The 13,410-nt window shown below is 31.5% G+C and overlaps 1 protein-coding gene across 2 annotated transcripts in view; it reads left to right on the top strand.

Annotated features, from left to right (window-relative positions):
* Window positions 1-687: 687 nt before the first annotated feature.
* Pdcd4 (Programmed cell death 4) overlaps window positions 688-13,410 on the top strand; it is a 135,680-nt gene continuing 122,957 nt past the window's right edge. Inside the window, exon 1 of one of the 2 annotated variants that reach the window (XM_085807585.1) lies at window positions 688-1,257. In XM_085807585.1, the coding sequence (XP_085663711.1) occupies window positions 960-1,257 (298 nt within the window). In that variant the 5' untranslated portion in view covers window positions 688-959. The remainder of the gene's footprint in view (window positions 1,258-13,410) is intronic. The other variant, XM_085807584.1, reaches the window with a different exon arrangement.

The following is a 13,410-nucleotide window of genomic DNA, read 5'->3' as shown; positions in this document are numbered from 1 at the left end:
GCTTTTGTTAATGTGATTTTTGCCTACGGAAAAATATACAAAAGAGAAATTTCTAAAAGTTTTAAAAGTAGTTTAAATAAATAAATAAAAAGACACATTCTTAAAATATTTTTCTTTATTGAATTTCACGATGTTTAGAGTACGTGAAATAATATGAACCTAGATATCAACAAGCATTTTCAAATACACAAAGAGCCCAGAAATTTCACAGTAAGTAATTTTCATCAATTATTATTTTCACCCTTTATTTAAAAGTAAAGAAAAGTTATTGGGTATCGAGTTAGCCAACTGAGTGGAATATAAAGTTGTATTTGTTTTCGAAATTGAGATTTACATACTTCACTTATCGCTTCTACAGTAAATTAAATATTAAATCATATCAGGGCAACACAAAATAACCAAAACCAATGAACTACTTCTACCCAAGAAATACGAACAAGTTACCATAACATTAACAACTGCTTTCTTGTATACCAGTTTTGCACAAAAATTGCGTTTGGCGATCGGAAAATGACGCCAAAAGTTCCTGGCGCAACGGTTGTCTCTGATTGGTTGAATTTCTCCAGTTCCCGGCGGGTTTTAGCCGCCCGTGGTCGGAAGGCGCAGATATCACAAAAGGGTCTCTGCGCAACTAGTCGGACATATAGCACTCCTACTGTGTATCAGCTAAAGGGCAGTTTACATTTCTCCTGGCGAAGGACAAACGACTACATGCAGCGATGTCCGGCGTCGGATGGGTAGACGCAGACGGTGAAAATAAAGCGTAATCAAGTTAGGTGTATTAGCTGACTGTTTGACGGGAAGTAAAATATTAGTTTTTGCTTGAATGTTTCTGGTAGTTTGTAGAAGGTGAAATTCGGATCGAACGGCTATTTTCAGATTATAGTCTCTCTCTCTTTTTCTTTTTTTTTTGGTACATTTTACTGGTGTGTGTGTGTGTCTGGTGAGAATAAGCGATAATGGCTTCTGATGTTCAGAGTGTTGATGTAAATTTTTTAGAGAAAATCGAAGATCCGGTAGATGAGATACTCGTCAACACCTTGTCATCGAAAGGTTTAGTTGAAAATAACAATTCATCAAATCATGAAGGCTCATTGGACAACAGATTGAAACGAAAAGCGAAGAGACTATCCAAATTGATTGGAGCCGATGAAAACGGTGTTGGTAATGTGATTAATGTAAATGGTTCCTATTTACGATATACTAAAAACAGTCGCCGATCTAGAAACGGTTTTGGTCGAGGCCTGCCTAAGAAAGGTACGTGAAAATGATATTTTCATTTAATATTGAGTGATCAATATGTTCTGTTGTGCTAAATGCGTTAAATAAAAACCCTTGTTTGGTTTCATTGCAAAGGTTGACATTAATGCTTCTCTAGTTAAAAAAATGAATACATTGGAAACCAGTTGTCATAAGTGGAATGATTTCATAGAAAAATTTAAACAAACATGTATTTCATTGTGTGTAACTTTGTGTTCGTAATGTTAAAGCTATGGGAATAACATCTTACAAGTTTAAGACTTGTTTTATTATGTCATAAATAAACAGCTAAATAATATTTCATTATCATGCTACTTGAATTTGTGTTATTGGAAACCTACGTTTGATGTGTTAAGTCGAAAAAAGGTCTAAAAATATGTGTTTAGTGGATTTAATTCATGCAGTGTGGAGAATGCATATGTGCATAAAATAACAGATTATTTCAGAATTATATAAATAAAAAAGGAACTGTTAAGAGCTTAAATATTTATTTTTATGGCATTTAATCTGAAAAATCTAATAATGTTTTAAAGTTTAATAAAGCTCTAAGTCTCCATATTTTCATATGCTGCTCTCATTATATTAAAAAAAAAGTGTGTTGAATTACTATTGCACCCTACTTTTATCACACTTATTTTTGTAAAATTTTCATTGTATAATTTAGATTTCTTTTACTTAAATATCATTAATTAACTTGGTGGTGAACTATATTACCTGTTCTTGTGTATATCTCTCTTGTTAAATTATAATCTATTATCAGGCTGGCTGATAGATTGAATTATATAACACATTCTAAGTGGGCACATTTTTGTTAAAATATTATCATGTAGATTAAATATGGTTTTTTGACTCTAAAGCATCTTTAAATTTCTTTTCATATTAGCAAGATATTTGATTTATTAATTGTGTAGAAATTAGCTTTTTTTTTTTTTTTTTTTTTTTTTTTTTAAAGCTTAAGTTAATGTTGTGAAACTAGTGGCAGTTTCCCCCCCCCCAAGAAGTTATAAAGTTATTTTGTACCTTCTTTCTGCTTGCATAATCCTCTACAAAGTGTTTTATGAATTGTAAATTGATATCAGCAAGTGAAATTACTTAAATCTATCAAAATATAAGTGATTCAGTCCTTGAAGTATTACTTTTTCAATGTGCTGATCAAATTTGAAACAAAGGTTCATTCAGTATTTGTCATTTTGGAAAATTCCTTCAGAAAACTAGAATTCCACTGTTAAAAAGCAGGCAGTGTAAATTGCTTTTCTTTCTGGGGCAAGTAAATGAAGACTTAATTTGCATATGTGGTTTTAATTTTTCATTGATTAAGGACGGTATATTTTTAATAACTGTGTTTAAAAAAAGGGAGGAGGTGAATAGCTTAGTTTTGCAGTCGGTGTCTAAATATTGTTATTTCAGTCTTAATTACAAGGTATAACGGACTATAAAATTATTAGATATATGATGTAAATTTGTATCTCTATGCCAGTTTATCATAATTAAAGCTGGCCAGAGCTTTGCTAGCTGTAACTGGTAAATGGACTGGCACTAAAATGTATGCAAACAACTTCACAAAAATTACAGGAAAGGACTGCTAGGAATAAAAAGTGATACCAAAAAAATCTCTTAAGTACACTTCATAATGAAGTACAATAAATATATATATATTTAAGTGAAAGAAATTACAGTAAAGTACATTTTGAAACATTTAAAGTATTGCATTTACAAGTAATCTGAATGAAATCAGAGAAAAAAATAACTTCCAGCACTGCTTGTAAATAAAATGCAATTTCCATCGATAGGTTAACTGCTGAACTGGATGAAAACAGTGAGTGCATGTCATAAATTTTGCTGGCTTCAGATATTATGCAGTGGCTTAATGACTCCATGATTTAACCAGAAAAATGATGGTATGATTTGAAGGCACTAAAAAATTTGCTATTCAATGTGGTAGATATCATAAACCTAACAGTGTATACATTGTTGAAAATGTTGCAACAGCTATTGTTAAACAGTGAGTAGGGCATTGTCCTGGTTTCAATTATGTAGTGTCTTGCTAATTATAATTAGATGACACATGTAATAGAATATAGTAAGTGCTTTAAAAAGTTGTTATAATTTTCCTTCAACAAGGTCAGCTGTGGCTGACACCAGTGTGATGGATTCAAAAAACCAGCGACTCACAGTCACAGCAACTTTTCTAACCAAAATGGAAGCTGATGTGTTATGGTCTTTGGAGGAAAGAAATATGTTTTCATGTCAGTTTAAAAGAATCCCTTATTGTAATTTTATTTTAATAGAAACAGGTTACATGTTAAGCATTGAACAAAAAGTTGATTTTCTTGTTAGATTTTAGTGTGATAATAATAAGATAGTTTAGGACCTATGAACATTAAAATTTCAGGTAAAAGTTTACAATTGGGTGCCCCTTATTTTTTTTTTTTTTTTCTGATTCTTTTTTGACGCCAAGATCAGCACCAGGAAGGCATAATTTCAAGATGGGCGTTGTACAAAACCAAAATAAGAAGTCAAAGAATTGTACAAACTCTGTGTCCATGTACACATCAATATTTTCACTTAAAAAAAAAATCAGGAAGCTAAAACCAAGTTGAAACTATCATGGTAACCAGAAATGGGGTTTCATCACGAAAATTTAACAAAATTTGTTGCCAATCGAAGGGGCACCCAATTCTACATTGGAGCCAAATTTCATTATGTTATTTAAGTTGAATCAGAAATAATTTATGTATTTAAGCAAATAAAATTACGGCTGATCTTTGGAATATGGTAACAGGTAGTTTGGCGACATTTTGGTAAGGCGATAAAGGTTACTAGCTAGGACTTTACCAGTGTACATGGATATAGTCAAGAGTGTGTGCAATGCCATTTTTGTGCAATTTTGGGATTTTTTTTAAGTGAAAATAGGTCGATGTGTACATGGATGATACTGTGTATGTGCAATTCTTAAAAACGCAGCAAGCAGTTTGCGATTCTGCACTTTCTTCCAATTTGGCACCTAATCTAAGTCAGGATTAAGCACTTTTGTTCTGTAAAAGTTCTAGCATAAGCGTAATTCGGTTAGCAGATTGTTGGGAAAAAAATGTTGAGTAAAAAAAAAAAAAAAAAAAAAAAAAAATAAATATATAAAAAAAAATGGGCGTCCAAACAAAAACTAGCAGGGCTGGTCGCCAAATTTTTGCCAAAAAATCGTTAAGTTACCATAATCCAAAGATTAACCAAAATTACTTATGTTGTTTAATTTTGTCAACAAAGTACTGTGTTTTATGTTGTGTAGTCCCGAAAAAAAAAAAACAATCTACCCACCCATCAAAGTCTGAGAATGGAGACTGTAGTACTCAATAAAATGAAACAGGTGTGCCATAAATGTGATACGGCCAACGACAGTACATTGATTGATGTTGGCTATGATCATACTTTCGGCCCTTGAATGATTGTGGAGAATTAGCATTTTTTCTGTCTGACCTAAACAATAAGCCACAGTTTTGTTGTTTTACTGGATTTATAATCTGGGTATTTCTGAAATCACTGACGTCATAATGAATCAGATCTTGAACTTTGTACTGAAATGTATGATCACAGTACTGAATAGTATGGTGTTTAGTCTTTCTGCCTCGAGGGTCACTTGAAAGCATTAAATTAATAATGAAAAGCAGCTAGCCAGAGCTAGAAGCTGTAGCTGGAGGTAATCAGATAAGGATACCAATACGTCACTGGTAATGTTTTTCACAAAAAGATGTTAGTTGCAATAACAAGCAAGTATCTTATACAGTACAAACTCCGTAATCCGGACTCGTCGGAACTTCAGCGATTCTTGATTGGGGGTTTTTCCGGATTATAGATGATCACTTTAAATCTGGTAAGATGGCATGCAGAAATTATACAATTAAAAACAGGAAATTGTAATTTATGAAATAAAGAACAATTATAATTTAAAGAGTATCAAAATGTACAAAAACAAAAAGCTTAATATTTATTTGTTTACTTTATTAAACATTTCTTTCAATGTAAGTTGTTTAAGATGCTTCCACGAAAAATTCAAAAAGTTCCTTTTTCTTACGTCATATATAGTGGACTTTTCAATGCCATACTCCTCGCATAATTTTGAGATGGATAGGCCTTTATCCATTTTTTGCAGCAATTCCACTTTTTGTTTAATGGACATCGATACATGCTTTTGCTTTGTAGATCCTTTGGCAGCTCCAGAATTGGAACCTTTTTTTGACATAATCGAAAGTTCAAACTTAATTTTTATAAATTGTTCTAAAAGTCTGCAAAAAATAATAAGCTGGATCTAATTAGAAGATTAAGGAACAGTGTAATCTGCAACATTAACTGAAATGCCTTAGATAATTTTAGCCTAGCTTATACCATCCGTTATACATTAAACGCACATGCTCATAAAGTTTGTAGCTTTAGGGTCCGGATTATAGACTTTGTACTGTATTCATTTAACAGTAAGGTATAGCTTAATAGATACAATAATTGAAAAATAATCAAATAAAATAATTATATTAATAAGTATAATAAATGTATTAATATTGTGTTAATAAATACAGCGAATGCAAAATAATCAAATAAAGGTAAACTAAAATATGTTAGTCTATGACATGTGGTTTGCGAATAAAATGCAAGTGGAATTGCAAAATAAAGAACTGCTACTTCCATTTTATAAGTAGCTGAAACTTAAGTTGCTGATGCTCTTAATCAGCTTGGCCTGGGGAGATTGGAATGTCATTATTCCTAACTACTAATTATCTCAGTAAGTATAGAATTTGGTTAATCTTTGGATTATGGTAACTTGGCGATTTTTTGGCAAAAATTTGGTGACAAACTGTGCTACAGCAACCCTCTATTTTTTTTTCGCTGCCATTTTGTCTTCACGAAGTAAAGACATGTTTCTTTTCTTTTTATTTACTCAACACTTTTTCCAACAATCTTCTAGCCGAATTACACTTATGCTAGAAATTTTATGGAACAAAACTGCTTAATCATGACAAATATTAACTGCAAAATTGGGAAAAAGTGCAGAATCGCAAACTCCTTGCCACGTTTTTCAGAATCGCTCATACACAGTAACCATGTACACGTCAACTTATTTTTACTTAAAAAAGCATCCCAGAATTACACAAAAATGGCATTGCGCACAGTCTTGGCTTTATCCATCTACACTGCTTTTTTCTCATAAATTAGAAAAATTTCATGAAAATGCATGAAAATTTTGTGAATCTTTAAATTCGGTAAAAAGGACATATATGAAATTACCTGATCGCGAAAAAGTACATACCCTTTCCAAGGATGAACATTTCCACGTATAACGTAAATAAAATGTCCTAAAACTTTTACCTCTAAATTATCTATTATAAACATCACCAATAAATTTATAACGCAGACATTAAAAATGGTTACAAATACTTAGTGTCAAATATTTAAATTATTTCCATGCACGTTTACTTCCACTGAAACATATACCAAATTGCTACAAACATATAATTCACAAAATAACTATGATTTAATTAAAATATAATTAAACCATGTACATGTCGACTTATTTTTACTTAAAAAAAAAATCCCAGAATTGCACAAAAATGGCATTGCGCACTCTCTTCACTATATCCATGTACACTGCTTTTTTCTCATAAATTAGAAAAATTTCACGAAAATGCATGAAAATTGTGTGAATCTTTAAATTTGGTAAAAAGGACATATATGAAATTACCTGATCGCGAAAAAGTATATACCCTTTCCAAGGATGAACATTTGCATGTATAAAATAAATAAAATATCCCAAAACTTTTACCTCTAAATTACCTATTATAAACATCACCAACGAATTTATAACGCAAACATTAAAAATGGTTGCAAATACTTAGTGTCAAATATTTAAATTATTTCCATGCACGTTTACTTCCACTGAAACATATACCAAATTGCTACAAACATATAATTCACAAAATAACTATCATTTAATTAAAATATAATTAAATTAAAAACACTACTTAAAATATAAATAAGCACATACATTAAATTAATAAAAATTAGCTTACAATCCTAATTACTTTAAACTAAATCATTGCTAATAACAATTTTCCAATAATACCATATTAATTTATTTACTCCTTACATTTAGAATAATGCATAAAAATAATATCCTCAAATAATTAAAAATACTAACTTACCTAATCTTCTTCAGAATCTTGATTATGTGGCAGATAAACTTTTCTTATTTCCTCCGCTAAATAAAAAGCAATCGTATGTGCGCATGTTTCAGGATCTTTAAAATCATACTTATGGTTCACAGCAAGATGTTGAAAACCTTCATCCTCCAAACAGACATATGACTTCCAGCAATCAGATATTATTGTACCAGGTAGAATATACTGCTTAATAAAACTTAATAAGCAATCTTTACTTCTATCTCGCACAACCTTAAAAAAACACTTATTACTACCCCTTTCAATCCCACTAAATACCCATTATGAATTCACTTTAGATAGGGCCATGGGATCCAAAAATTAACCAACACTGTTTCACACAACACAGAATGAAGCTAAATACAAAATTTCCAGATTTCCCCCCTTTTCCGATTAAAGAACTGTAATTCGTCCATTAATGTCACATGACATATCTCATGATCTCTCATTTCCCTCACACAAAATAATGCTTAATCGGAACTGAGTACTTCTCACATTATTCCCCAAGTCCTAGGTAGTAACCTTTATCGCCTACCAAAATGTTGCCAAACTACCTGTTACCATATTCCAAAGATTAGCCTAAAATTTCTGTTATGAGATGTGTAATTTATTTGGGTCTTCTTAATAGTGCAGATGAAAAGGACAACCTCTGAAATTTGGTCTAATGTGTTTTAAACAGGAGTTCGGTACAAAGCAGAGATAGACTACAATTAAAATTTGCATTTAAAATGCTAGTTTTAATACCATATTATCTAACTTAATTTAGATAATCTAAATGAATTTTATATCATGCATATGAAAACCGAAGAAAGACAGAGTGCAAAAAGAACATAATTAGATAACATGACAGGTATGAACCTAAATTTATTACACTCACTAAGAATTAATTTGATGAAATTCTTGGGGCAGTTTTACTGAACAGTTCACACTGCCATGAAGTGCTTCCATTATATCATCTGCACTATCTTTGGTTGAAACATGATCTTGTTTAACATTATAATTAAAAAATGCTCATTTGAATCTCATTTTACTTAATCTTTAGAATACAACTTTAAAATCTCATTTAATGCTGAGTGTGTTTACTCATGAAGAATCTCATTTCCCCAAAATGTTTATCGCATTGCAATATAAAATAATGGTTAAGAATTCCATTTCCTTTCCATTGAACCTTCTGACTTGTCATTAAATCCTGTTTTATATTTAGTAAAATTGTTCTAGCAACATTTGTAATGTTTTACTACCATGTAAAGACAATATATTTATTCTATATTTCAAAGTGCAATTTAGCAGTTCTTTTCTCCAGTCATCTTTTCAAAAGCAAGAGAAATATGCTCTTCGGATTTCAAAAGTAAATAAATTTTTACAGTGTAGAGTAACCAACCACATGCTCAGTCCCCACTTGGAGGATTAGATCACCATCTGCATAAACTAGGAAGCAGAGGTGTCTAACTATGCCCTTGGACACTGGGTTGCCCAATTTAGTCACCTCTTCTGGCATGACTATTCTTTCGATTTTATACATTGGCACTTTCTTATATTTTTGTTAGAAGCTTCTCAAGTTCTTGTTTAAGATAGTGAGCGAAAGATAAATCTGAAGGATATTGTTTAATAGGATGTGATTTTCTATGTTACATCACTTTTCTGACCAACATCTCTAAATGAATTTAAAAAAAAAAAAAATCTTTAAATTGCTCTGTTAAATAATTTGCAGGGTAATCATTATTGATTCTTATTTGGCAATTAAGTCTTTTAAGTCTGACATACATACATACATACTTGCAGTCAAAAGAAATTTGTACAGTATGTGTAAGCAATATTGTTTCCTTTTCTCAAAGTGTGTAACTTGTCATATCAAGATATGTTCAGGTAAATAAATATGCTTTCTTTCCATGTGTTAATAATAAAAATCTCAGATTTCTGCCACGGTTTTAAAGCTCTTTTAATGAATTGAACGTTTCACTAAACACTGATTACAACACTTTTTCAAGTTGACCCTATTTTGCAACAGGATTTTTCATTTTCGTTATGTATAAAATAAAAGATATGTAAGATAAACGACTGCACAATGTATAAAAAGGAAAGATAATCTGCAAACTATCTACCTTGTTTCTGACTGTGCATTTTGTATGCAAATTTACTTTTCATTGTATATCGATACATATCTGAAAAAATGCAGATTCAAAGAATTGTTGAGTTTATGATTGTCAAGTAGCTTATTCTGCAGGAATATCATCAGAAACTTGTCTAAGATGTCAGTAAGTTTTGTTAAGTTTGGGGATTGGATACAGAAATGTATGTATGCATGCATGAACGTATGCTTATGCTATATTTGTATATGTATACACACATTTGTACATACATATATACATGCATACACCAATCCATACCTGCATACATACATACTTACTTTTCTGAATCTTATCCTGATAACAGAATGATACACTGAGTTGTTTAATGCTTTACTTATGGCATTCTTAGATGGCCCAATAGTTGAAAGATTTTCAGTTGGATCTGGAAATTTTTCACAAAAGTAGAGCTTTAAAACCATTTACTAAAGTATTTGCATCATATTTTTTAATGGAAATGTAAATAACATGTGTATTGTTAAACTCTTCTCTTGCATCCTCTCATCATGGCCATACCTTTCTTCAATCCCCTAACAAAAACTGAAACTTAGATTAATTATAAGAGCGACACAGCACCCTCTACAACATTTTCCACAGTTATGTTTGTAATCACTTTCAAATATGCTATCATCTTTTCGGTAACAGAGAAATCCTTCTTTCTGACTCAGTTTGTTTCATACTTATGGGTTCATTAAGATTTTGAATAACCAGATCAGGTGATGAAAAACACTCAAGCTTTTGTGTTACCTTGAGACAATAAGTTTTTTTTTTTTTAAATTTTTTTAATTTTTTTTTATGAAGAAAGCAAAGTAATACTCAGAGACAGATATCTCTCTGATTACAAAATTGCTTGCAGGGCAGTGGCTAAAATCAGGCAGTCATAAATCCAGTTGTCCATCAGTCTAACACTGCCTAAATCTGAATTAACTATCTGCTGCTAGCAGTATCCAATTTATATAATTCCCTACGCAAAGAATGGCTGTAGTGGAACATTTTTTGCACTATTAATTGAAGACCTGCTGTACATAATGCATGCATTAGCTGAGCCAGTGAAGGGAACTGTGTGGTGTCAGTAAAGGGGAAAAAAGCACATGACAGTTCTAGAAAAATCAGTCATAAGAGGAAATCTAAGAAAAGAATTACTATCTAGAAAAGTTGATCCTGAGGGTTTAATATTGTATTTTCTGGAATCTTTCAAAATTTTGTTGAGGTGGCAAAAAATCGCCAGATAAGTCGGCAACCAGTATCACTGATTATCTTTAAATTGTTTTTTCAGTTTCAGGATTAGTTTAATTTGAATTAGAGCTTTGAGTAAATAATAATAATAATAAAATAAAACAAATTTCAAATTTGTTCTTTCACATGCCTATATTCGTAGGAGGATTACCTCATTCAAAATTCAATGGCTCTGTGTACCGTTGTTTTATCAGAATGCGAGAAATATACATACATTTATGCAGATTTTTCATTATTTAATTTTTTCAGATATAATGCAGGACTCTAACATTTGGTGGCAGCAGTTTGGAAAATGATTCACCGTTTATAGTGATTCAATGCAAAATCTCAAAATGAAAACAATAGTCCTGCAGGGACAAAGCCCCTGTGGACTAAAAAGAAGTGAAACTTTTAAAACATTCTTTGAGTAATTTTTGACATGTACATTCATGAGCTGCTGATGTTTTGCTATTATGGGAATTATAAAAATAGTATTTATTATTTTTTTTGAAAACCTGATATTAATTTTTCTGTTACTCAGTATGAACATTATGGATTTCTGAAATGTAATGTTAGATGATCTTATTTGATAAAAAGAAGGAAAAGTTGGTGCTTACATAGTATACTGCTGACATGAAATTTGGAAAGAAAGCTGATTGAAAAGTACACATTAATAGCTGTATTATTATTATTGTATTTTATACACTTCGAAGAATTCAGTTGCAGCTTTTGCATTCATGACCTTTTTTTTCTTAACTTTGTAAGTGTACTTTGCTATCAGTCCTTATTTTGTTGTTGCCATAGATTAGAGCTGCATCAGTGGCAGAGTGTTTTAAGACCATTGAATACTGGTAGTTCAATTCAAATTCAAACCTAGGTAAATGAGCTCAATGCATGGTTGATTTTCATGTTTTCCCCATGTGTAACATGAATATGGGCCATTTTTCCCTTAGAAAATCATCCACGAGAGCATCCCTTTCCATGTGCAAGTAGCCCTCATGTAGTTTGCCATAGTCAAATAACCTAACTCATAAATTAGAAGTTTCCATATGCTGAAAAAGGAAATGATCATTGTAGACTTTTTTCTTTCTGGTTCATCCGTTTCATAGTGATGAAAGGGTCACTGTAGATGTGTTACTTTCTGGTTTCCAAAAGCAACATTTTTTTCTGGTTACTAACACAGTGAGTGTATACTTTGTTATGATCTCATGCTTTGTTAGCTGTCCAAATTTCAAGTTTCTAAACCATATGCTGAAAAACTTTTTTTGGGGGGAGGGGTTAAGATGCGAGTAAAAATAGCTAGCAGCAGTCATCTCTTTCACAGTTCTGAAATAGTCTTTGCAGTCTTTAAGTCTTATTATTTTAAAGCCATATGCATATTTGCATGAATGTATGGAAATAGCCATCCTTTTCACTGTCGTAGATGCCATTACAAAGCAGAATTCTTAGAAATGCTATAGGTAGCCTTTTACCAAATTGTGTTGGTAATCCTGTAATTGGGTGAGTGCCAAATTTTCAGGAGAACAGGTGCTATCATTTCAGAAAGATAAGAAAATATATTAAGTACATTCCTTTGCATCATTATCTTGGTAAGAAAAGAACAAATAAATTTCAGTGCTTACTTAAATTGTTTTATTTTATTTCTAATGTAGCCACAGAAGTTGGATATTTATAAGATTCTGATTTTATTTTCATCATTCTCTATAGCACTGGTAATTGTAAAAGCACATGCAGTCTGTATTCCTCTAGTAACAAATAGTTTTATGGTCAAGATATCTTAGCTTCTTCCTTTATAAAATAATGTAATTGTGGGCATTGCTTTTATTTGCAGTCTGATTATTTGTACTATTGTAAATATTAACCTTCATGGACGGTTTTCATTAGTTTCCCCCAAATCTTTGGGTTATTGTTTAAAAGGCATGAGAGGGTTTACTTAGCACTTTGTTCGGGGTAACCACCTGGCTACTTCTATAATAATGCAATCACCTTGGCACAGTTTGATGACTTACACATGGAAAAGACTGATGGCATAAATCATCATTCAATTCCAAGAATTTGTGTATTACATACATGTTATTACATATATATTTTAATTTGGCCCTTATTTCAAAAAATCAATCAATAAAACTACTTACAATTTTATTATTATTATTTCTTTAGTTCTGGTGTAATTTAGTGGTGACTGCTTTAATATCAGATTCGAAGCAGTTGTTTCCATAAGCGATTGTGTGGCAAATCATTGTATTACTACAGAAATTTTATTTCAATTTTATCACTGTTGGCAGATTTCAGAAGTGCTTATTTGAGTTTAAGGCCAGGAAGTATCACAAATTGTCTATAACAAAAAAACCATTTGAAATGAGAACACTTAAAAAAGAATGTGTACAGAAACGGCAATGTTGCTCAACTGAAGAAATGTTATGAGTATGGTTGCCAGGGTTTGGCAAATCCTGAAAATTTGTCAACTTCTACTGGGGTGGCTGTGCTAATATGTAAGTACCATTGCAAGATATTTGTGTACACACATATGCTTTTTTCACTCGCTCTTGCATCCAGAGTTTACTTGTGACCAGGATCTTCTGTGCACAAAACTTTGCTTCATGAATGCT

The sequence above is a fragment of the Stegodyphus dumicola genome, chromosome X1 (assembly GCF_044657685.1).
Source record: "Stegodyphus dumicola isolate Sdum_Otavi_A_Nest chromosome X1, ASM4465768v1".
In the NCBI taxonomy this organism is placed as follows: domain Eukaryota; kingdom Metazoa; phylum Arthropoda; class Arachnida; order Araneae; family Eresidae; genus Stegodyphus; species Stegodyphus dumicola.
The sequence above is the reverse complement of the archived record's forward strand: the minus strand, read 5'-3'. Positions and strand labels throughout refer to the sequence as shown.